Consider the following 26,346-nt stretch of genomic DNA (forward strand, 5'->3'; position numbering starts at 1 on the left):
CACTCTTATTATAAGACTGACAGACGGCAGCGGTTGGAGTTAAAAATCAGCATTTGTGTTCAGCTGAAGAAACAAAGTCACCTACATCTTGGATGCTCTGGGGGTAAGCAGATAAACATCAAATTTTCATTTTTGGGTGAACTATCCCTTTAAGGGTGAGTAAATCATGGGATAATTTTCATTTTTGGGTGAACCATCCCTTTAAGGTCTGGACTCAGAGGTGCCAATTCATGTGTGAAAATTATTCCTCATGCTCCCTCCAAACCATTCTTTCACAATTGAGCCTGATGAATCTTGGCTTTGTCATCTTGGAATATGGCCATGATGTGTCTTCCTACATGGTTGTTTAAGAAATGAAAAGCTACACACTCCATCAATTAGGGTTCAAAGAACTGTTCCCAAACATATAACATGCTAAAAACATAATAATAACAGCAATAATGATCCAGTCATAGAGTCTTAAGCATTTGCCTAATAAAATCCAAACAGCGACTTTGTTTTTGGCCGGGTTCCACGTTCATACTTTTTAACCGAATAAATGTAATTGTTTTCAAAATGAACAGATTTATGTTGATTGTAAGCCATTTGAATAAATGCTTTTATGAAAATATGTTTATTTAAATAAAATCAAATAGATGCAAATAGTTAATGAGAAACTATGCTATGAATTTTTTGAGTGCATTAATCTAACCCGTTTCATTTAGGAATGACTGACAAATATGCATCACATTAAGTTTATTAGTTTGTTCATGTTAAAACAGTAATCCAGTGAAATTGTATTTGCATCACAAATACGTAAATCTTTTTTAATGGATACATCTTTTGATTTTTCGTTCTCTGCAGAGGAGTGAGCGAGAGAAGCTGACAGCTGAAAGGATGAAGCTGAATCAGATGAAGCTGAAGGCCTGGCAGAGTTACTCAGGCCTGTACGAGAGGGTCTGTGCTGAAGCCGCCCTCAAACCCGAGCAGCTACAGGTGCTGGCCAAATATTCCTCTCCGGACTGTCCGCTGTCTGCTTTCCTGTGCCCCTCTCCAGACTCTCAGAGCACCGAGGCACACCTGTCCCAGTCTTCAGACCTTTCCACGCACACCTGTTGCTCAGGAGCCAAACCACCAGTTAAATCCTCAGTGGAAAACATCATTGCACAATCAAGCTCACAGAACCTGTTACCTCTTGGGGTCGTAGAAGTTCAGTCACGTACCTGTCCACCTGACGCCTCGGCTTTTGAGAAAAGTGAGTCTAGTTCAATGGTGAAACTCAGCACAGATTTTCTTATCAGCAAGCTTGAAACAGACAAATAGCAAAATAAGATGTGTTGGTTGAAGGAAGGACCACAGAAAATTGCTGAAGGATTTTTTAGAACTTAAAATGACTCGCTGAAGGTGCATTTAACAAACTTGACATCACTACTGTCCTCGTCTGATTGTAGGTCGTACGTAGGTTGTGTATATATATATAAATATATATATATTTTTTTTACTCAAACCCTTTAAGCATTAGCATTCAGTTTGTATTGGTCAGTGTTCAACGAAGTATTCCTTTACTCAAAATGATCATATATCATATATTTTAACTTGCGTGTCCCTGAACATCCTTATAGAATCAATCAGCCAGGATCATTTTTGGACTCACAACACAACAAACCTCATCTCGCAGCTCAATAAAACCTTTTCTTCTTCTCAGGGGACATTATGCTATCGGACTATACTGTGCTGTAGTATGTTTTTGCTGAAACTGTGCGACTCATTTGAAGTCTTGAAACTTTAGAAAAGAGACCAGTGAATCTGGGATCAGACTCTCAGGTGTTCAGAACTGCACATACTGTAGTTTTACTAATGCTGATTTTGTGTAATTGAACTTTTTTCCATCAGTTCCAAAACCCAATGGTCATTTGTAAGCAAAAAAACGGTTGCACTGTATATGTTGCCTTAAATAAAATGTCTGATCATTTTTCTGTTTAAATTTAATGTGATTATATTTTGATTATTCTGCTCTAACATCATGCTTGTGACCAAATTATTCTCTCTTAAGAAACTGAAAGCTTAATAAATTATGAAAATGTGTATATTTGAAATAGACTTGTTTTCCTTCTAATTAGTTTATTGTACAATGTTTTATTTTAAAGGATGAGCTACATTAGAGTTTACCAAACTGGTTCGTGAGTTGATTAAAAAAAAAAAAAAAAAATTTAAATAATTAAATTCAGTGTTGTTATTGAATTAAAACTAATAAAAATATTACAAATCATTTTTATTAATTAAAATAAAGCTGAAATAAAATATTTTAAATGTTGCAACTACTAAAATAAAATTAGTCGAAGTACTAAAATGACTAAAATAGAAATATTTAAGAAACAAAAACTAATAAAAATGTCAAAAGAACTAAAATAAAAAAGAACTAATTCAAAATATTAACAAATACTATAATAGAATACTAAAATAACACTTATTAAATAATAAAAAGTCCATTTTTAATTTTCAAAAACACTAAAAATAATTAAATATTTTATATAAATAAATATTAATATAAAAATAAATTCAAGATTTTATTGCCATTAACTGACATCAGAGAACTGTGATCATGCAAATTTGCTGTTAAATTATCAAAATATTAACTTTTACCCCAAATAAATATTTCAGGTCAAACGGGTTTGTCTGAGACAAATCCTCGAGTTTATATATTTCTACCAACAGATGGCAGCACCCACCCAGACAAAGTTTCGTATTTGCATCCCTTCACGCTTGATAAACTATCATAATTACAGCACCTGTAGTTGCGTCTGTAATATGTAAACACGCTCCAGTCTAAACAAGGACAGCTTGAAGACAAATTCGTGAAATTATTTCAAATAACAATTTGTGTTCTCTCAGAACTAAGAATGGGCGCGGGATAATGACAGGCTGTGAGGCATTTTTCATAATTTCAATCACTTTGACGGATATTCTGTCCGACTGTCAGCCACAGAACAGTATGTTCATGTTTGTGTGTTCTGTTCCCTTGGGTTAATCTGGTATGATCGTCAGTTTCTGCACCCAGACAGCCATCGGATATAATTGATCTTCATATGACAAAGGACCTTCAGAAAACGGATTCTTTTTTGGTATCTCGCTATGCAAACACAGTTGTGCAATAAACAGCATATTAATTGTCACATTATAGTGAGAAAAGCAACATAATTGATTAAAACATGATATCCTAATAATCAAAGATTAAAAACTGAGTGAAATAGGTGAGCTCTGCTACCGGATGTGTGATTCTGGAAATGTATGTATTCAACATACAAACACAAATCCCTCTGAGGCCGTCAGACACGTGAATTTAAATAGTCTCTTTCTTAAAGCGACAGTTCATCTTCCAAAAAATTAAATAAAATAAATAAAAAGAGCCCACATCCATTTGACTTAGTTTCCGATGTGGAACACAAAAGATGTTTAGCAGAATGTCCAGGCAGTTCTTTAGATTAGACAGGAACAGTCATTGATTACGGAGAAAAAAAAATCTCCTTTTGTAATCTTGGAAGAAAAGTCAAAGAGGTTTGGAAAGACATGAGGGTGAGTAAATTGTGATGGGCAAAATTTCATGCTGTTGGTCTGTTTCAAAAAGACAACAGATGCTTTGTGCCAGGGTTGTAGTCATGAAGCTTATGATAAGACATCAAAGAAACAAGCTTGGTCTTCAGAGAAGGACGCAGTTGCATCCTTCTGTGAAACAAATTGATTTGGTGGATGATCTCTGGATGTGGCTTTCCTTTACGTCCAGGTGCCATAGTTTTATTTTATTGTGCCATGGGGAGCATGAAGTCCCTCTCTGTTCTGAGAGGAGTTTCAGGTAAGAAGAGCGGTGATACGAAGGATGTCACATGCACATTATATGTGACCTCATTCATTCAAGATTACAATATAGAAGACAAAAAAACGGCTTGGAGGTTTTCATTAAGAGTTATGAGGTTAGCAGATTAGGGACAGGGAAAACAGTATTACCGCAGCCTAAACTGAATCCCAGAATTAATCAAAATACTAAAAAAGGAAAAAAAAAAAAACCTTAAGCTGGCAGTAAACATCATCACATTCAGCAGCACAGTAATATAATGCCATCTGTGTGGATTGGAATAAAAGCTCTTAATCACTGATGCACTACACAAGTGCAGAGATATGATGATATTCACTCGGTATATGAGTCACTGATTTGAATTTTGCTTAATTTCCATGTTTTTCAGAACATCACCTCAGCTATACACAAACTCGCCCCATGTTGCATCACTGACAGAAATGGGCGTTAGGAACCTGATCTTATGAAACACCTTGTTCAAGACTGAGGGAATAATTTACCAGGATGCTGAATATCTAAAGGTTAGTTAGATAACATACACAACTTCTGAATTTTCTCTTATGACCTCACAGGCTGGGTGACTTGAAAAGGTGTGCTTTTGTTAAATATCAACAAAAAGAAAAAAAAGACACGTAATATTACAAAGTTCCACAATAAATGTCACAATGCTTATAAAAATATAGATACATTGACATGTACATTCAATTAAAAAGACACAAGAAGAGATCAAATGATGGTGGGTACGAGGGGCTATCGAGCTTTAAAAAATGACAAAAAGTAAAATCTTTCTGCGACTCATGTATTTGAAGACTTGATAAACCTGACAGGACCAAGATTGAATATGCTCATGGAGCAGCCCATGGTCACTGTGATGCAGACAAAAGAACACAAAACGAACATGAAGGAACACCATACTCAATTACTGCAACACTGCCAGCCATCCAGATTTAGAAAGCACAAGGGTACATGATGATAAAAAAGACAAAACACTCTGATTCAACTCACCTAATTACAAGAAAGACATTAAGATTGCCCATCAACTACACAGTGTGAATCTATGTGGTTGACGTCCCATAATACAAAGACCTCACTATTAACACTGCTTTCTAATCAGTGTACAGGCTTGCCTCTCACACAAAGGTGACTGTTATTTGGCGTAAGAGGACAGTCATTAGCTCTAATAGAGAACTTGGACTTTTGCATGTCATCTATGGCTTAATGTGCATTTGAGGGTTCTCTTGAGAGCGTTAGAGAAACCCTGCACCTGCAGCCCTCATTCAAAGTCTTTGTCACACCCACAGACAGAATGGCTTTATCACAGCCAAATGGTTTAGGGTGTGTATGTGTGTGCTGAGTTCTGGGTAACAGGGACAGTGCATTATAAAGGCTTAAATGGACATCTCATGCTGAGATAAAACAACCCAACAGCATACTGCATGCATCTGGCGTAATGTCAGACAGCAGGTGTTAACCTTTAACATTGCTACTTTAATGAAAATTACTGTCTGAATCATTAGAGTAATCTGTCATTGAGGTACCCTGCTTGTACCATCCTATGATTTTTTTTAAAATGTTGGTTTATGTTGGTTAGTAGCAGTAGTAGAAGTAGTTTTATGTTGGTCTACTCTGGATAAATTCAACATGAAATGAAAATTGAGCGGTCTTGTATACAATCAATCAATCAATCAATCAATCAATCAATCAATCAATCAATCAATCAATCAATCAATCAATTGATCAATCAATCAATTGATCAATCAATTGATCAATTGATCAATCAATTGATCAATCAATCTATCGATCAATCAATTGATCAATTGATCAATCGATCAATCAATCAGTTGATCGATCAATCAATCAATCGATCAATCAATCAATCAATCAATCAATCAATCATTGGCCACTTTAAAGCACACAAAATGCATTTTTTTCTATGTAAACACGCACTAGACATACATGTATGACCGTTGCGCTCGCGTCGCGCATGACACAGCATTCTAAATCCGCGACGCTCAAGTCAAAATCAGTTCAACTTTTAAAAAACGTCTCTAGACCTTGCGTTTTTTCCCCATTCCACTGCCCGTGTCTTGCGTTTTTTAAAGCAAAAACGCATTCTGTGTGAACGAGCCTTAAGGTTGTGTCAGAAAGCTTAGGCAGCTGACTTGTTGCCTCACTGCCTTGTCAGGCAATTACTTTGCAGGCACACAAAGGTACCTCATGAAACTGATTACAGACAGACTTCTGAGGCAGCGTAACAATTTAATGGTCTACAATAGGGTGACCATATGAAATAACACCAAAAGTAGAAAAAGTTGGTCAAAAACATACAAACTAACCACGAATCGCAACTTTCAGATGCCATAATTATTTTTTAGCTTAACTGTCATGAAATTGCATGCACAGGATTGTGGGATTTCAAAGGCAGCAACGGATACATCTATGCTGCCTTAAAAAAATCGATCAGATGAAGGTATCTCAGGAGACAGGAAGTGAAGCTAACATTGGATTCGGATGTGCCTTGATGCCTTCCTACCTTGAAATTCAGCTTCCAAAGGCAGCATTTTCCTGCTTTTAGACGCAGCCTAAATCCACACTATTTCTAATACTGTTTTGGAGTGGTATTTGAGGCTCGGTGTATCCGATCATTCATTATGTTCGGAAACTTGTGTGCCCAGTTTTCACAACATGTCTAGAAAAAAGTGTAAATAAAGCTATTGCATTTTTACAACACTATGTTGGGAGTCTCAATGGGTAATCAAAAATTATACGCACACTTGGGCCATATACAGGAAATATGTCATGGAAATAGACAAGTGGTCAAATGCAAAGACCACAAGTGTGAGTATAGGCAAAGGCCAAATGCTAACTCAGTGATTTAGTGAATGTGCCCCATTATTTGGCTTTGAATTAGAGTTCAGCCAGCATACTGAGTTTACGCACGACGCTGGGGAACAACCTGATGTCTTTTTTCTCTTTCTTTCTCTCTCCATTGCTTTCTCTCAACCTTGCTTGAAATGTTCAGTGTGTTTGCTTGGACATGCACCATCTCGTAGGTCCAACAGAGCTGTTTAACAGACAGAGTCGGAGCAGACCTGTCTGTGAAGTAACAGGTGAATGTGAATCAGAAGTTTCCCCCTCTCTCTAAAGCTTTCAAAATGAATTTAAGGTGTTTGTCAGATTATACGATTTCAAATGCAGGCTTCACGACAGAAACAAAGAAAAAAGACAGCCTAAAATAATAAAAGCACTGTTGTTGTCCCAAATGGCATCCATTAACATAAAAACATAAACCACAAGACTGATCTGTCATTAGTGTGAAAGTGACACCATACTCTGACAGACAGATAGTCTCTGTTCTCATGTGATGCTCCTATTAATCATCACAGAGGCACTTAGTAGCACTCGGATCAGATCTGCAAGGTTTGTTTATTAAAACTGATTGCATCTGTTATCGGGGGACATCAATCTGACCCTCGGCTATGACTGAGATGTTACGCTGTAGTGATATCATATACTTGATCTACATCTATAGCAAACAAATTTTTCATGAGGTTAAGGTGATTCTCTTCATGCAGACACATAACCATGTGATTTTTGGGGGAGGAAAATATTTACATAACATTAACATATAGTGGAGTTATTAAAATCAGCTGTATTATTTATTCAAATTAATTACTTTTGTATTTATTTATTATTTAGGTGGAGGCATATTAATGTGAGCTTGCAGTGATGGGGTTTAAGGAGAATAAATGATTAGAGAAGTCCTGCATATGTCACCAGAGAGAAGTCTGGTGTATTCACTCAAAGATCCAGCCATGACATTTTGATTGTTCAGTCTATAGTGTTTCATCGCCATCTAATGGCCTGCCAGCAGAATACAGCGTTTTTAGTAATGTTCGTTTTGACATGGGGAACGTTTTGACAATGGTGTCGTCTGTACATGGAAAACTCAAAGGAAAAACTTCTCAAATTTAACCATATCGTTGTCGTGTAAACGTACCCTAAATGTAACGGTGACCAGACAAACACTGAGTGAACAGGAGGAACTTAAATACATAATGGTGATGAACTAAAAGACGAACAGCTGCGATGATTAGTGTTAAAGTCCATGAGTGGCGGGAAACTCAAACAAAGGAACGTGATGAATGAAAAACTAAAAGTCCATGAAAACTAAGACAAACCAAACATGACTGACAAAGATCTATAATGCATTTAGAAAATATATTTATAGGGTGAATTTTTTAATGATTTTGCAAGAAGTCTCATCAAGACTGCTTTTATTTGATCAAAAATACTGTAAAAGGAATATTGTGAAACATTATTACAATTTAAAATAACTGTTATATTTTAATATATATATATGTACAGTGGTGTGAATAAGTGTTTGCCCCCTTCCGATAACTTGCAATGAGTCTGTTACAGTGCTGTGGAGGAATTTTTTCCCACTCATCTTTGCAGAATTATTGTAATTCAGCCACATTGAAGGGTTTTCGAGCATGAACCGCCTTTTTAAGGTCATGCCACAGCATCTCAATAGGACTGAGGTCAGGACTTTGACTAGGCCACTCCAAAGTCTTCATTTTCTGGTGTGTTTTGGATCATTGTCCTGCTGCAAACCCAAGTTCGCTTCAGCTTGAGGTCACAAACAGATGGCCGGACATTGTCCTTTCAGGATTTTTTGGTAGACAGCAGAATTCATGGTTCCATTTATTACAGCATGTCTTCCAGGTCCTGAAGCAGCAAAACAGCCCCAGAACATCACACTACCACCACCATATTTTACTGTTGGATGTTCTTTTTCTGAAATGCTGTGTTACTTTTACACCAGATTTAATGGCACACACACCTTCCAAAAAGTTCAACTTTTGTCCCGTCAGTCCACAGAGTATTTTCCCAAAAGTCTTGGGGATCATAAAGATGTTTTCTGGCAAAACTGAGACAAGCCTTTATGTTCTTTTTGCTCAGCAGCGGTTTTCGTCTTGGAACTCTGCCATGCAGGCCATTTTTGCCCAGCCTCTTTCTTATTGTTGGAGTCATGAACACTGACCTTAACTGAGGCAAGTGAGGCCTGCAGTTCTTTGGATTTTGTTGTAGGGTCTTTTGTGACCTCTTGGATGAGTCGTCGCTGCGCTCTTGGGGTAATTTTGGTTGGCTGGCCACTCCTGGGAAGGTTCACCACTGTTCCATGTTTTTGTCATTTGTGGATAATGGCTCACACTGTGGTTTGCTGGAGTCTTTTAGAAATGGCTTTATAACCTTTTCCAGACTGATAGATCTCAGTTACTTTCTTTCTCATTTGTTCCTGAATTTCTTTGGATCTCAACGTGATGTGTAGCTTTTGAGGATCTTTTGGTCTACTTCACTTTGTCAGGCAGGTCCTATTTAAGTGATTTCTTGACTGCAAACAGGTGTGGCAGTAATCAGGCCTGGGTGTAGCTAGAGAAACTGAACGCAGGTGTAATAAACCACAGTTATGTTTTAACAGGGGGGTGGGGTGGGGGATAAGCACTTTTTCACAATGGGCCATGTGGGTTTGATTTTTTTCCCCTTCATAATAAAAACCTTAATTTAAAAACTGCACGTTGTGTTTACCTGTGTTATCTTTGATTGATATTTAAATTTGTTTGAAGATCTGAAACATTAAAGTGTGACAAACATGCAAAAAAATAAAAAATCAGGAAGGGGCAAACACTTTTTCACACCACTGTATATGAAAAAGTTGAATTAGATAGATAGATAGATAGATAGATAGATAGATAGATAGATAGATAGATAGATAGATAGATAGATAGATAGATAGATAGATAGATAGATAGATAGACATTTTACTGAAATTGTTGTTGATAAAATAATTTAAATAAAACAAAATTGAAATAAGCATTTGACCACACTTCTACATGATAATAGCTCCAGCTTTTAAAGCAAGGACTCCACAAAAGTCATTTTTAATGGCCCTCACATGTGTTCAGTGAAGTTTGAGGCCTTTGAAACCAACTGCCAGGCCCAAATAGCTCTGAGCAGTCCTTATCTTCTTAAGTGTGAATGGCCCTCGGTCTCTCTGAATCATTTCTATACGTTTGCCAATAGCCCACAAGCTTCCCCTCATATGTACCGACTCACAAACACCACAAAACATCTTTCATGTCTAAATTTCCCCAAGGCCAAAACTGAGCTGGAAATTGCATTGTCTTTTTGGTCTGGACACGGCTGACCTACATATGTATAACCTGATTTACATAGGTTTGAAAGGGACACCAGCATGTGCAGATGTCCATATATACTTTCGGGCACACTTTGTTTTGAGAAAATTCATCCGTAGCACAAAAATCTAATTAAGAAGATCGCCTGCATCTTATCTTTTGGTACATTTTCTGATATGCATTAAGACACGTCTGATGTATTTTTGAAGAAAAGGCGTTTAATCTCGAGATTGTAATTTGTCTCGGTCATGGAGCAGGTAGCTCTTGAAGCAGAGGCTGACCTTTGAACTCGATTTGATTGTGCCTCAGTTTGAGAGAGAATACTTCGGTCAGTCCCTCGAGGCTTGTGGTTTGTGTGTAGCAGGCAGAACGTCTTGAATTGTTAGGGTCAAAATGGGAACAAAGTAATGGAGAAACATTCATGCCTTACATTCCCTTTGGAACGTCACGCATTAGAAGCGTCTTGTTATATAATGTTGCAATTACTAGAACCTGCGTCACTGATTAAAGAACCGCTAGAAGATAAATTCTTCAAGTTTGTGTAAAATGTACACTTTTATTTATTAAATCAAGGACAGCACAAGAAAATGCTACCGTTTATGCAATTTGCTTGTATGTTAATAAATATCTCAAAATAAATTATTCCTTTCATTTTCTATTCAATCAACTCGAGATATTACCAAGATCTGTAGTTGACACAAAACCAACACAATCCACATAGTACTCATATAAAAACTGGCAAATTCATGAATAAAAAGCACATAAACAAAATTCAATGAAAAAAACGAACAGCCTCAGAGATTCATTTCACCGGCAGGTATGTCAAAAGCAGAGTTGCTCCCTGCGCGACTGTTCGAGGTGGATCTAGGCCATTGTCTCTTTCCTTGAGATGCGTTTGGGGTTACATAAGACTCCAGACAGGCCTGCTCTTCCTCTGTGTCTGCCTCTCTTCCTCAACGCCTTGTGGCACCTGAGGGACATGCCCAGGTCTTCCATCACAGCACTGAAAGAGACACACTGTCAAAAAAAGAACACGAGGGCTTGCGTGAGTCTCTACACACACATGCATGCGCACCGGCACACTTACATACACGCACATACACACAACCTCACAGTGTCCAGTTCAGCTCTTCAAATGGATTTTTCACAGCAAACAGCTGTCTTTTCCACCTTTAAGGCCACCGATATACTCACAGCCAAGTTCTTTTTCCTTCTTCACTTAGGGGTAAAAATAAGTTTTAATTATCTTTTCAGCAGTATACTGTTAGCAAACATCCGACGACGCCCACACTGCTGAGAGCGGCTTTAGATGAATATGTAAATAAATATGTAAATATGTGCTGCGAGCTTTCCGCTCAATAATGAAATAAACAACAACAAAAATGACAGTGGTGAGAAAACAGCAGTTAAGAAAGCATCTGATAACAGCGATGTCGACAGCCCTTTATACAATAGATTGCTTTGAAACTAGCAGATTTACAGTATTAAAGGAATAGTTCTCATAATTTACTCACCCTCAAGTCATCCTAGGTGTATATGACTTTATTTTTTCAGCTGAACACAATCGGAGTTATATTAAATAATATCCTGGCTCTTCCCAGCTTTGTAATGGCATTGAATAGTGCCCGAGTTTTTTAAGCTCCAAAAAGCACATCCATCCATCATAAAAGTAATCCGTACAATTTCAGTGGGTTAATAAATGCCTTCTGAAGCAAAGAAAAATATCCATATTTAAAACTTTAGAAACTATAATCATTGTTTTTTGGCAATGCCTGTACGTGTGTTCATGAGAGAGTCGAGTTCTGGCGGAAGGGTGACCTCTGACCCGACATATGACATAGCTCCTCTTGTCTTATATTGAAATCCTGTCATTTTTCTTTAAAACTTCTCCTTTTAGTCTTCTAATTTGTGACCGGTGGTTTCTTTTGCTCTATCCTCTGCGCGCTCATCAATTCTCACCTAAGCTTACGCTACGCCTACATCACATGTTGGGTCAGAGGTCACCCTTCCGCCAGAACTCGACTCTCTCGTGAACGCGCGTATGGCTGTTGTCGGATGCCATCAATTATAGTTTATAAAGTTTTAAATATGGATATTTTTCTTACAAAAACCCATCACTTCTCTCCAGAAGGCATTTATTAACCCACATGGATTACTTTTATGATGGATGAATGTGCTTTTTTGGAGCTTTAACCTCTTAGCGTTCCATTGTACTGCCTGCAGTACACATTGAGACCAAAACCATGCATATACTCCAAATGGTTCAAGAACAGCATGCAATTTAATTTGGGTATGCCTTTTTTAGGCATTTCAGGCAAATTTTATAGGGATGCTAAGGGGTTAAAAACTTAGACACTATTCAATGCCATTCCAAAGCTGGGAAGAGCCAGGATATTTTTTAATATAACTCTGATTGTGTTTGGCTGAAAGAAGAAAGTCATATACACCTGGGATGGCTTGAGGGTGAGTTAATTATGGGATAATTTTAATTTTTGGGTGAACTATTCCTTTAAACATTAAAATCAGTGTCTCTTAGGATTAGAATTACAACTTCAGTTTCTACTATAAAACCAGCTCTCCGTGTGTTCATGTTTTTACTCCCATCTGACTTTGACAGACTGAACAAAAGAAATGAGCTGAAGAAGATTTCCATGTCAACCTATTTGTTGGCTAATCACCACAGACCGATGGTGGTATGAAGGTGTCTACCAGCTGGAGTGAATGTTCGCTTGGCAAGCTGTTTCAAACTCCAGTAACGAACTTCAAACAAACTTCGTTTTAGCCAGATTTTGTTCGAAATGACATCACACCAGTTTGTTCTTCAATTTTGCTTTAAGTATATCGGGGCCTTTAATCATAAGGATAGTGTAGAAACAACAGGAAAGTATGTGGAGAATAGGGTCGGGGCTTCATGGTGACTTTCATGCATTGAAACTCTCATGAGTTTGACATCAGCTGCTGCCTTTTTGGAAGAAAGATCTGGTTTGTATTGCAAGGACACACAATAGACATGACTGGGTTGTGTAGCCTGTTTTCCATTGTGATAATGCAGATTTCTTTGTTTACAAGTGATTCTGCACGTCCTGGTCTTGTCTGTCATGAGATGCTCAAGGCATGAAGGCCACAGCTCTAGAAATGCCGCTGGGGATGTGGGCGGCGGATAAAGCCACATCAGTGTGAGCGGTGAATTAGCTCCCGGCTGATTATGGTTATCCTGTGGGCTAATTTCAGACACGGTAATCTTACACTTTTTAATTGTTCTTTCTTTTTGAGTGCATCAATATTTAATCAAGTCGTTATGAAGACTCATCTCTTGATGTTTTTTCTTTTCTAAATACAGCTAAAGTTAATTACATTCCAGAGCCTGATATCAGTGTTTCATTACTGTATGCTCAGTGTCAGGTGTTTATATAAAAAAAGAAGTGAATGAGTGGAGTTCACTGATTCTTGAGACAGGACAAAACATTTCCATGTTTTTCCCACACTTTTCCTGTTGTTAGTTTCTGTACTTTTGCATTATCATTATTATTTCATAATCAACATTATGATTACACTTACTACCCTAAAAATCACCTGTCTTCAGAGCAATAAGACTCAATATTTCATATAGACATATTTATAATAAAAATTGTATATATATATATTTTTAAAAATATAATTAATGCATTGATGTTATATATATATATATATATATATATATATATATATATATATATATATATATATATATATATATATGTACGTGCACACACACACACTGATATATTAATAATAATATATACTACTAATAATAATACATTATTTATATTCTTCATAATTATATTAAAAAATACTATTACAATGTCTATAGTTAAATATATTAGGACACAAAACAAAAATTCAGGATGCACTATGCCGAAAACCAAAACTTAATTTTTCAAACTTATTTAATAATCAAACACTTAAATAGCTAAAACTTTAAATAACCATATCATTACCAATTAAAATCAAGAAATTAATGTTGTCAATCCAGAGCTAGAGTCCACACACCTGACATGTTTATCTGTTGTAGCTTATCCACATCGTGTGCACGAAATAGATGCTGAACACAGCCAAAACATGCCATCAGAGAAGAGCTAATTAAACATCTGTTTTGTTCACTGATTTCGGCCCTCCAAAACCATTTTGGCCCAAAACCAAAAATAGCTGTATTGGCTGAAGATTTTCGGTAGCCGAAATGTCAGTGCATTCCTAAAATATATTACATATAAAGACCATGAAATGCCGACTCAATTTTAATTTTCAGGTCCCTTTAGCAGCTAGCAAAACTAGAAAAATAAATACTTAATTTATTACATAAAAATATGATTATTTTGTTGACACAGAAATATATGTTTGACTTTAATAGAAGGAGCTGAAACCATCTCTCATCTAGTCTCATTTACTAAAGTGAATGCTAGATTGGCCAATAATTATAACAAATATTCCTCACATTATTTTCTATCCGACAGTCTTAACCAATAATGAGTAAATGGCAAGCACACATTTTGTATGGACACTGGAATGTTACAGAGTAACCTAAAATAATTCCTTTAGTCAAACTTTTTTCTGTTTTGTAGGCTGTTTAGTCTCTGTACTCAAGAATCAGTGGGCTATAGCTTAACATAATTATTATCATAACTCTCATTATAATTATCATTACCCTGACTGTGTGGGCTAATCTTTTGAAAAGGCACTGAGAACATGAGAGGCAGAATTTAGGACATCAAATGTAGAAAGTTCACACTTAAAATTTTGTCTCAAATGGCTTCTACCAGTATATAAAAGTTTCTGAGAGCACTCCATTTCTTATCTGTCCGCAGTCAGGGTGTGCAACAAGAAATGAAAGTGTTCTTGATCTCCTTGAAAACCGTACTAAATTTCTGAGCCGCATCGGTGCTGGATTGAGGTCAAGGGTTTGGGCAGATGGTTTGGAAGTAACCAGTAGATGGGCGAATGAGGGAAAAGAGTTGATATTTCTTTAAATAACGCACAGCCCTTACAGATACGAGAGTGTGTGGCTAACGCGAAGAACATATGTCATCCCCGAGGAGCCGCCCGCTCTCTAAATCTGTTGATAAGGACGTGCCAGTGGAGGAGATGGAATCGCTTCTTTGCAGCTGCCGGGATTGGACTCCGTAAAAGAAACAGAAGGCCTTGTGCATGCAGATCAATGATAAAAATAGAACAGAAAGACAAAAAGCAGGACAAGATCAGTAACATGCAAATGATCAATATGGTAACAAAATATAAGCAGCCTTCACATGCAACAAAAATAAAAATCGTGCTAAAATATGCATGCAGTTAACAAACGTACATTAGCATTGGATCCGTACCATCAGTATGATACTAACTTCTTAGACTCAAATAATACTTTAAGCAACAAATAGAGTTAAAGTAGAGCTTTTGTTGTTAATTTTATCAGCTATTATTGTATTTATAGAGGAATGTACATATGTACATATATGTATATATTTATATATTTTATATATTCTAAATGAAACCAAAGCCAAACCAATTTACTTTGCAATAATTTATAAATAATCTTTCCCCAAACTTTGCTTACATTAACAACATTACTGTAGGTGTCTGATGGCCCTCTTTTTAAAGTCTGAAAATATGATATTTCATACTTGTCGAATTTCAATGATAATTAAATGCTGCTATTTAAAGACAGAGTGCATCCCATCTGGATTTTATCTATAGATCAAATTAAACAATTAAAATGTCAATGCATTACAGACATATTTAATGACTGTTGTGCATTAATACATTTTACACTTCACATCACTTTTTCATCCAGATCAGGTAATAAAATTTACAAGAGGATGATATTTTACTACAGTAAGTTTTTGTCACTTTGGTACTTTCGCAAAGCACTATGCATGTCATGCAAAACAAGCAAGCTAACCAAAATAGTCTCACAAATGTAGAAGTAGAACACCTGCATGATAAACAGCATGTGCTTTAAGTCTGCGACAGGTTCCTGACCAGTGGGCTGCTGCAAAAACATCCCGCAAGTGTCTCATTTGTGTTTACATGGCTCATTTCGGCTGTGACAGCGGTGAGGTACTGTAATTAGCTCCTGTAAGATTCAGACCCCGTGGGGCCGTTCTACCAGCCTCCCACTCACCTCTTCAATATCGCTGTTTTTGCGCGACTTGTAGATGAACTCTCCGATGGCCACAAACACGGACAGAACGAGACCGGCAGCCAGCACGATGAAGATGCCACCTATGTTCTCCACACCCAGGGCACTGGCTTCTTTATTGTCCTCCTCAGGGCATCCGTTGCCTCGCCACCATTTTTCCTTCATCATGTGCAGCTTTCCCTCTTCCTGAAGCTGCAGGATGGCGATGGTCACCTTGTCTCGGTAGGGTGAGCCTGTTAACAACCACAGTTGTTCAGGTGTGGCCAAAAGAAACCACACAGGAGAGTTGAGAGTCCTACACAAGTGCACTTGAAGCTAAACATCCAATTTCATTCATTTTTAGGTAGGGATGCACAAGTATTTTTTTTTTTTAATTTCGTGAGGTTACACTTTATATTAAAGTGTCGTTACAGTGTAATTACACATTTACATGCTGAGTAATATAAACAACATGTACTATAAGTTTAGGGTTTGGTTTAGGGATAGTTGCAATGTAATTATGCATAATTTGCTTATGTATTATAGTAAGCATTATAGTATTACAATTTACAATAGTAATAAACTATAGTAAGTACATGTCACTGCAAAATAAAGTGTTACCTTTAGTGGTACTTATTAAATTTAAACATGAATATTTAATAACACTGTTAAATGTAATCTTTAGCAATTCTCAGAATGAATATCCAGTTTTTTATACTGTATATTATTTTGATCCCTGAATTAACTTTAAACATTTTTATTACTATTTTAATAATATCATAAAATTCTAATAACAATCAGCTTATCATTGTTAGTGCATACCTATTTTAAAGCAAGTAATGCAATAAAAGTTCCAAATGATATTTTATATAGAAATTTCTGTATACAATACAATATATTCTGCAATAATAATATCTATATACATAATTTCCTAAATTAAATTAATATAAATATAATTAACAAATATTTTTTTTATAAATTTTATATATAATATATTTATTTATTTTATGTATTCTATATGAAATTGAAATTCTATATGCAATATAATTAATAAATCTTTATAGAAATATAGTATATAGAAAAAAATATATTTTATAAATATAACAAAATTAATATATTTAAATTCATATTTTTTTAAACAACATTCAACATATTTCAAAATGCATGAGAAATGAAAAAAGTCAACGCAAATCTGCAATAATTAATAAATAATATTTCCCCACACGTATCGGAGACATCCAACATTCGACTTTGAATGGAAAGCAGCAAATGAGCAGGCCAGAACTAAATCAACTCAAAGCAACTCAAACTCAACTGGTTGTGAAGTGTCTTTTCTTTTATAGCAAATTCCCAACAGTACATATTGAAAAAAATGCCACGTTTATTGCCTGAGGCTAGTAAGTTCATGGTTAGGGGGCTTAACAGCCTGTCAGGCGATATGTGGGGCACCATTACCTATTGGCGTGCCAACTCCATAGCCCTTAGAGTCGATCAGGCCTCCAACCTGGGTGAGGTTGCAGTTTCTCTGGGTGATGTACTCTATGCTGGTGGACTCCATGAGGAGGGCATAGTCGGTGGTCAGGACTCTTGTAATCCCTTCCTTGTTGTTCTTCACCAGGGCTGTGTTCTTCCTGCTGCTCATGAACGCCCACATCTTCTCGTACGTTGAGATTTTTGATTTCTGAGAGCAAATAAAGACTTTCAAAGAGTTGATTCAGTCTTCAAAAAGCACTAAAGACACATTAAAGACACCTGGATCGATATTTCTTTTCGTTCTTGTCTTCAGATCTTTTTCTTTCATCAGCTACTAGTATAGGCTTTTCAAGTCTGATAAGTTCACCCTGATCTCTCATTAGGCTGAGTCAAAAGGGGACAATTTTGTGTCTGAGTGTGTCAGAGGACAGCAGGGGGAAATGGGGCAGCTGTGTGCTAAATCTCTCAACAGCTGATTCGATTAGTCTTGGTTCTCCACAGGCCTGTATTTTTCCAGATACACACGGATGTAATCATACTCTAAAATCTCGGTGGATAAAGCCCTCACCGGCCTCTTCTGTGCTTTATTTGTGTCACTTGTTTGTCTTTCTCTCTCTCTCTAAATGATGAATGGTGCATATGTGTGGCTCCTACTCATAAGATAGATCACTGGATTATTGGAATTACTGGAATTTTAGATGGCTGGATTGGTGGAGGTAAATAAGAGTTCAGGAGGATTCAGGCGGATTTGCGAAAGTGTACGCTTGAGGTATTAGCAAGGACTCTGTCATGTCTTCCTATAAAATGAAAAGAATCAGACCTTTGTCACCACTGAATAAATGACTGAAAAGACTCATTTATTGGTTATACTGCACGTATAGTATTTTAGTGCAAAAACCTGCATCCAATATTTAACTTAGATAATATATTATTTCTTTGAATTTATTATATTCGATTGTACATGCTCATTTCCCTTATTTAATACTTTATCTTACATCTGCTGTTATCTAAAGCTTAAGTGAAGTTCATTTTTAAAACACGAATAATTTAATAACACTGTTAAATGTAATATTTAGCAAATCTTAAAATGAATATCCAATTGTATACTGTACATTCTGTTACATTAAAAAATATATCATAGTTTCTAGGGATGCTCCGATCAGGATTTTTGCAGCCAATACGACTACTGATTTCTGGCCATCATGATCGGCCGCTATCAATCCCGATCATTTGGGCTTTATATAAGTGATATGTAAGCTCTCTGTTGACTGTCAATGTTAACCCCTTACACCCTGAAGGCATTTTTAATGATTATATCTCAAAGCAATCAAAAGTTATGGCATTTGAATCGATGGTAGCTTTTTTAACAAAAGGCCAAAAACCTCTCCAGTGTTTTACTGAACATAAGAACTACTTACATGTGTAAACACCACAAAGCATAAAATATTTAGAATTACATAGAATAAGTAACAAGTAATGAGTGGTGATCTTTCAGCAGTGTTGCCAGAAATTGTAGTTACATTTTAGTTTTTACAGTAAAAAAAAAAAACTATTTCATTAACTGTTTTTATGTTAATTTGCCAACCTAATGAAGTACTAACATCTGTTTTGTACCTTTGTAATACTCTGACAACCACCAATAACAAATGGTGATGAGAAAGTCACATGATGAATCAAAGCTAATCACAAACGGCTTTTCCACAAGCTGATAAGTTATATACTATAGAAGGTACCATCATGGTGCACACATGATATTAAAAAAAATGCAATAAATGTTAATTAACAAAATTAAATGTAACATAAAACACCGAGTCATGATTGTGACGTGACCGTTTCCTAGAAGTCCCATAGACCTTGTGTGCCAGAGAAACAAGCACGCAGCCATCTTTAATATTTTGGCAGACAAAACAGGTGGAGAAGAAAAGACATATGTTAACATCCTCTTATACCACTGTTTGAGGAATTTATCTTCCAGAATCTGGAAGTAAGTTTTGGGCATTCATTTTTAGTCCATCTCTGAAAAACAGACTTTTCAGGATCGGAGATGGACAAAAAATGAATGCCCAAAACTTACAAAGCAGAAAGTTGGTGCAAAAGCCTGTTATATACTGTTTACATGCATGTCAGCAATGACTTTTTACGTCATCAAATTGTGATCGGTTTGTGAGATTGGCCAAATTTAGTAACTAACGATTGATTCATAGAATGTGTTACTTATCAGCCGATACTGATCTGCAGCTGACTGATCGGAGCGTCCCTAATAGTTTTTCCATCACAATATTACTGTTTTCACTGTATTTTTAATCAAATAAATGCATCCTTTTGAACGGTATAGTGTAAATACATACACAATATGTACTCCTTTTTTTTGGACAAAACACTAAATCAGAAAGACTGAAAACAGAATTCCATCTAGCACATTTTTTTACACTGTGTTTGCATCGCTACCTCATTAGCATCATTTCTTTAGTAAATATGGCGCTAAAACAATGCAGACTTCACGTGCAAATAAACTGCACAACTACCTAGTGCAATTTATTTGTGAAATTCCCCTCTCAGTATGAGGGGACATTTATTGAATGTGATATTTTCACAAAATTCAAAACTCATCTGTGTGTGACTCTGCATCCGCTTTATTAGTTTGTATCTTATCATGAGACAAACGCACAAGATTGATCTACTTTTTTTTACTTCCTAGCAGAAATACAATAAACTTACTGCTAAAAGCTCCAGCTCCTTCTGTGCAGGTGGCCTCTTGTAAAATTGATAATTTGCTTTAAAAGTGTTTGGATTGTAGCTGGCTGTTCCTTCTCTATTTCAGTAGCTTTTATGTGAACAGTGTGTTAAGGCACATCGATCCTGCATGTAAGATGAGAACATGTTACCTTAAAGAAAGTCATTGTAGAGCCGTCTCTCACTGCACCATATTCAATTCTAGTCTGCTTGGCTAAATCATCAGCTGAATCGATTGGGGAGTCCATTCTCTCTACTGTGAGGAAAGCAGCCAGGTTGGCCGTGTAGGAAGATATGATGATTAAAGTGAAGAACCACCAAATCCCTCCCACGATTCTGGTGGACAGAGCTTTAGGCATCAGCTCAGATCCTGAAATAAACAAAAGCTTAGCAAAACACTGGCACCAAGACGTACTTGGACACTTAATCCATGCTGAAAATGTTTGAATGTCATTGCAATAGATAACAAAATACATAACCAAGTGACATTTAGGCAAAGACAGCTTTACAAGCAAATGACATTTAACAACAACAACAACAACAAAAAAAAAAAAAAAAAATTGGTTGGTTTTCAATTAAATAACAATAAATATACTGTTCAAATGTGATGTACACATTTGACACCTGTTGTTACTCTGCTAGGAACTGATTCATATATCCACTATAAATTATTATCTTTGTTCACACAGACAGCAAACCCCCTTCCGCCCCATTTTTGGTGTATTTGGCCCAAATCCGTTAGTTTTTGGAGTCCGAAGTGCAAACAACAACATGAAATGTGAAACCAGGGCCAGGATTAACAAAACATTCTTAACCCTTACATTCCAGAGAGGATTGTCTTTTCCCAGAAAATGCTAGTTAATGTTATAACGTTGGTCTAAAACTTGTTGACTTTGTGCACACAGGGTATACCAACTTCCCCCAAAAAATTTACTATTTTTTGCATTTTTTTTCTCAACCTTGTTACACCTGTGGTGTTCCTGGTCAAAATAGACCGGCCAACAAAAAATTGCTTAGAAATCACTTGTTATTGCTTAATATTGTATTCAATCATTTTATCAACTTGTTTTCTTACAGTTAGGGCAGGTTTTGTATTTTTTTTTTTTTTTTTTTGGAACTGATTAATCATAGGCCTCACTGATATGAGCTTTTGCATCTTTTTTTTGTTTGTTTTGAGGTTAATCAAGTGTATAGCATTAGTTCTGGCAGGTCACGTTAGTCAAGCTCACATCAGCTGACACTCAGCTGATTCACATTGACCTATAGGAATACAACGCCTATCACCACATTTGTATATATATGGTCCATTCAGTATTATCAGCAGCTTTATAGCATTGCTCAGGAGCTAATTACCCTCCTCCATCCCCAGCTCCTCCTTCGTCCAGTCATGACTTGACCTTCTGATATTTCCTTTGATCAAACTCATTTCTTCAATTATGTTACATTAATTGTCATTAAGAAAATTAATGATATTGCAATACTTGGTTCTGTTCTTTTTACCCTAAGGGGGGTTATTGCTGCTCTCCCTGCTCTTATCCATGCTAGGCTACATAGTTGGGCAGGGAGTTTTTGCCCAGAACAGAACCATACCGCCAATCCAAACTGTATACTAACTGCCAGTCATTTTTGACGATAGTGATCCTGACAGAAATAAGATTTTGTGAATTTTTTCACTCAAACACTGGGGTGCATAAGCTCAGATCACTGAGGTCTACGATCAATCAGTTCCAAAAAGACAAACAAAACATGTGCTAATTGAAAGGAAGCAAGCTGACAAAAAGATTGATTCCAATATTTGGTGATATTATTGCATAATGAGAGATTTACAAGCATTTTTCTTAAAAGGCACCAAATTAGGTAAAGGATTTTCAACACAGCACAAGGTTTAAGAAAAAATTCTTCTTTACTGCTATTTTTTTTCCACTTAACTCTTTCCCCACCTGTGTTTTTAAAAAAAGTTGCCAGTCAGAGCCAGCTCTTTTTTATAATTTTCACAAAACTTTCATGGCTCCCAGAATATTTTGTTGTATAAATATCTAAACATACAATATACCATAAGAAAGTACAGAGTCTCTGCTTTTAAACAAACAAAACAAATTTTATGCATTCTTTTTTTTAATTAACACTTGAATGTGGGTAAGTTTTACATATATAAAAACGCTGCAACATTTTAAACAAAAAGCTGAGAAAAATCACGTTTTTGTCAAAGACTTAATCCGGATTGGGTTCAGAATGATAATCAAAACGTTTGATTGAGTAGATCGTGTCCATCAACACCCCCAAAGCTTGCACAGTCCTATACCTTTTTTGGGTTTAACATGTCATTCAATAATGTTTGATGTTCATGTTAGCTTACAGTGTAAGGAATGCATAAATTGCTTGTTTCTGCATCTTCTTCGCCTGTGTTTTGATCTAGAGATTCTGTACTCTTTCAGAAGATGCGTAATAGCGCCTCCATACCGTATAACAGTGAAAACATGGATTGCCAGAAAAATTTCATTAATGGTGGTGAAAGAGTCAAAAGGGTTAGTTCACCCAAAAATTAAATTTTTGTGTTCATCTTCGGAACACAAATTAAGATATTTTTGATGAAATCCCGAGAGGTTTTTATCTCCCATAGAAAGCAACGAAATTATCACATTCAAGGTCCAGAGAAGTAAAGACATAGTTAAAATAGTCAACATGACTATAGTGGTTCAACTTTGATGTTATGAAGCAACAAAAATACTTTTTGTGTGCGCAAAAAACCAACAAAAATAACGACTTTATTCAACAATTTTTCCTCTTCTCTGTAAGTCTCCTACGCAGTTGACGCAGTACAGAGCTTCTGTGTTTACGTCAGAATGCCAGCTCTGTATTGGCCGGCTCCTGCGTAGGCATCACCCGCATGCATTGTGGTGCTCACGTGAACAGCGTCGGCCAATACTGAGACGGCGTTTGGATGCAAACACTGAAGCTCTGCACTGCATTCACTGCTTTTTAAAAGTCATCGTAAATAACTCGAGAGAGCACAAATGAAAGCAACAGACTGCTGCATCTTGTGATAATATAAAAATATCGGTAACACTTTAGAATAACTCACGCTATGAAGCATTAGTTAAGCATTAGTAAATAGTTAATTCATCATTTATAAAACATTAATAGACATTAGTAAGCATTTATAAATACAGCTATTAATGCTTTGTTCTTGATTTATAAGCATATCTATAATGAGTTTAATAATTGTATTTTCATACTTTATTAATGATCAATTTATCATTTCTAAATTATGTATTACATTATTCACAAACCAGTAATTTAGGAGTTGTCAGTGGTTCATAAGATCATTTAGGAAGTGTAAGTAAATGATTAATAAAATATTTAAATGTACATTTATGCATCTTATTATTTAGACATATAGTATTAGTTACTCAGTGTGTTAATAAATGCTTTATTAACATATTCCTAGTGTCAAAACTACCTCGGTACTAACTTTAAAACATTAGAGAACAGCAGTGCAGAAGATCACTGAACCTTTAAATCTCATTTATAAAAGCTTTACAAAGCATAAATAGTCCTCACTTTAGATGAGCTCACAAAAATAGTTAACTGACTACTTCTAAATGTTTTATAACTACCTGAATTAATCATGAATTGCAGTAGGAATATGTGTTAATAAAACATTTACTAACACACTAAGTAACTATTACTATGTGTCTAAATAATAAGATGTATAAATGAATGTTTAAATAGTTTATTAATCATTTACTTACACTTACTAAATGAACTACTGACAACTCCTAAATAACTGGTTTGTAAATAATGTAATATTTAATTTAGAAATGATAAATTGATTATTAATAAAGTATGAAAATACAATTATTAAACACATTATATATATGCTTATAAATCAAGAATAAAGCAATTATAGCTGTATTTATAAACTACTTACTAATGTCTATTAATGCTTTATAAGTGATGAAATAACTATTAACTAATGCTTAACTAATGCTTCATAGTGTGCATTTATTATAAAGTGTTACCAAAATATCTTCAGGAAGAACTGCCATGAATCAGATCACACCAAAAGAATAAACTATTACTTTATTTATTTATTTATTTAAAAAAAAAAAAACAAGTTTTTAAGAAAATGATAACTTTCAAGAATTGCACAATTTTGAAATTCTTAGAATTCACCTTGAGAACTTTCCTAACATGTTTCTTAAGATTTTCATGAACCTGGCCCCTGATCTAAACAACATTTACATAATATTCCATTAAAATCAGGTTTCTAATGGTCAGATTGGATTTCAGGCAGTTATTTCCATTATTTTTCCATAACCAAAATATGCTAAAGGAAAAGAGATGCTGCTGCCTCTGAATCTGTATCTGCTGATGTTGCTGTTGAACAAAAGTGGTTTACACCCCATTTCATCAACTATTTCACAATATTTGTTTTGTTTTACTTCTGTACAGTTGAAGACTTTTTTCTGATATTTTAAGGCACTGCCTCTTCTGAGAAAACAACTCTGATACACACGCACGCATACACACATTCTCAAACAATCTTATACACAAGAGACTGCGAGTCACCCAGGACACCATGAGCAGCGTGAAGCTCGCTGTGACAACCTAAATGGGTTTATTTTTTATCAAAGTCTCATATGTTTGCTCTCATCACACTGACTCTAGATTTTAACCTTCAGCTTAATGATAAATCTTGTGTGTTTTTCTAACTGAGGGTTTTCACTATGGCTTTGATACATGGCTAGTAAATGAAACCATCATAAGAACTGTACTTTATCTTTGCAAAAAGCCAAGAAAACAGAATACTATTTTCTTAAATTAATCTGTCCTTATAAGCAAAGTCACTATTTTGATAAACTAGGTGTGCTATTAAGAAATATGGGAGGAGAACATCCTATTAGCTGATTAATATATGTTAATTTTGTAGTTAGAAAGACAGACCAGTGAGTCTAAGTCTGATGTATGATACTGAAGAATCAGTGATTGTCTTTCATGCATGGATGCCCAGGTGAGGTGGCTGGAAGTTGGAACGACAGCACAAATTCACAGTGTGTGTACTGTGCATTTGTATGCCTTGAGCATCATGTAGAGCACAACTTTTAAATTGCCAGCTAAATTATTATCTTTGATCCAAGCAATATACATCTAACAACAGTGATTACCCATAAAAGCAGTCAGCAAAAAAGTAGTACTTTAATGTACAGTAGTCAACCATGAGTAAAGAGTCAATAATAGTTTTGTATTATGTTGCATATTTCTTTTAAATACAAAAGGAGAAAAAAGGGGTAAATATAAAAGATAGTGTTTACTATATTTGAAATGGTTCTATTAGCATTAGTGTAGCTATAAAAGACAAGACCAAAGAAGCAGTTTAACCCAGTTTAGTGTGTTAAAGGTGCCCTAGAACTTTTTTTTTAAAAAGATGTAATATAAGTCTAAGGTGTCCCCTGAATGTGTCTGTGAAGTTTCAGCTCAAAATACCCCATAGATTTTTTTTAAATTCATTTTTTTAACTGCCTATTTTGGGGCATAATTAGAAATGAGCCGATTCAGGGTGTGTGGCCCTTTAAATCTGGTGCTCCACGCCCAAGAGCTCGCGCTTGCCTTAAACAACATAAAAAAAGTTCACACAGCTAATATAACCCTCAAAATGGATGTTTACAAAGTGTTCGTCATGCAGCATGTCTAATCGCGTAAGTACAGTGTTTATTTTGATGTTTACATTGATTCTGAATGAGTTTGAGGCTATGCTCTGTGGCTAACGGCTAATGCTACACTGTTGGAGAGATTTATAAAGAATGAAGTTGTGTTTATGCATTATACAGACGGCAAGTGTTTAAAAATGAAAATAGCGACGGCTCTTGTCTCTGTGAATACAGTAAGAAACGATGGTAACTTTAACCACATTTAACAGTACATTAGCAACATGCTAACGAAACATTTAGAAAGACAATTTA

The 26,346-nt window shown here is 35.7% G+C and overlaps 2 protein-coding genes across 14 annotated transcripts in view; one reads left to right on the plus strand and one right to left on the minus strand.

The window, feature by feature from the left end:
- The window catches only part of bach1b (BTB and CNC homology 1, basic leucine zipper transcription factor 1 b), a 74,379-nt gene that overhangs the window by 7,742 nt on the left and 40,291 nt on the right, over positions 1-26,346 (plus strand). For 2 of the 6 annotated variants that reach the window (XM_048175953.1, XM_048175933.1), the window contains exons 5-6: positions 844-1,234; positions 4,218-4,350. In XM_048175953.1, coding sequence (XP_048031910.1) covers positions 844-1,234; positions 4,218-4,264 — 438 coding nt within the window. In that variant the 3' untranslated portion in view covers positions 4,265-4,350. Of the gene's footprint in view, positions 1-843; positions 1,964-4,217; positions 4,351-13,098; positions 13,266-14,870; positions 16,507-26,346 lie in introns of those variants that run through there. The other 4 variants (XM_048175917.1, XM_048175925.1, XM_048175942.1 and 1 more) reach the window with 3 other exon arrangements.
- Positions 10,557-26,346, minus strand: part of grik1a (glutamate receptor, ionotropic, kainate 1a) — a 76,136-nt gene continuing 60,346 nt past the window's right edge. For 5 of the 8 annotated variants that reach the window (XM_048175904.1, XM_048175895.1, XM_048175867.1 and 2 more), the window contains 4 exons: positions 20,536-20,753; positions 17,633-17,858; positions 16,181-16,431; positions 10,557-11,046 (listed from right to left, as the gene is read on the minus strand). In XM_048175904.1, the coding sequence (XP_048031861.1) occupies positions 10,894-11,046; positions 16,181-16,431; positions 17,633-17,858; positions 20,536-20,753 (848 nt within the window). In that variant the 3' untranslated portion in view covers positions 10,557-10,893. Of the gene's footprint in view, positions 11,047-15,050; positions 15,204-16,180; positions 16,432-17,632; positions 17,859-20,535; positions 20,754-26,346 lie in introns of all 8 variants that reach the window. The other 3 variants (XM_048175856.1, XM_048175847.1, XM_048175886.1) reach the window with 3 other exon arrangements.

The sequence above is a fragment of the Megalobrama amblycephala genome, linkage group LG2 (genome assembly GCF_018812025.1).
Source record: "Megalobrama amblycephala isolate DHTTF-2021 linkage group LG2, ASM1881202v1, whole genome shotgun sequence".
Lineage (NCBI taxonomy): Eukaryota > Metazoa > Chordata > Actinopteri > Cypriniformes > Xenocyprididae > Megalobrama > Megalobrama amblycephala.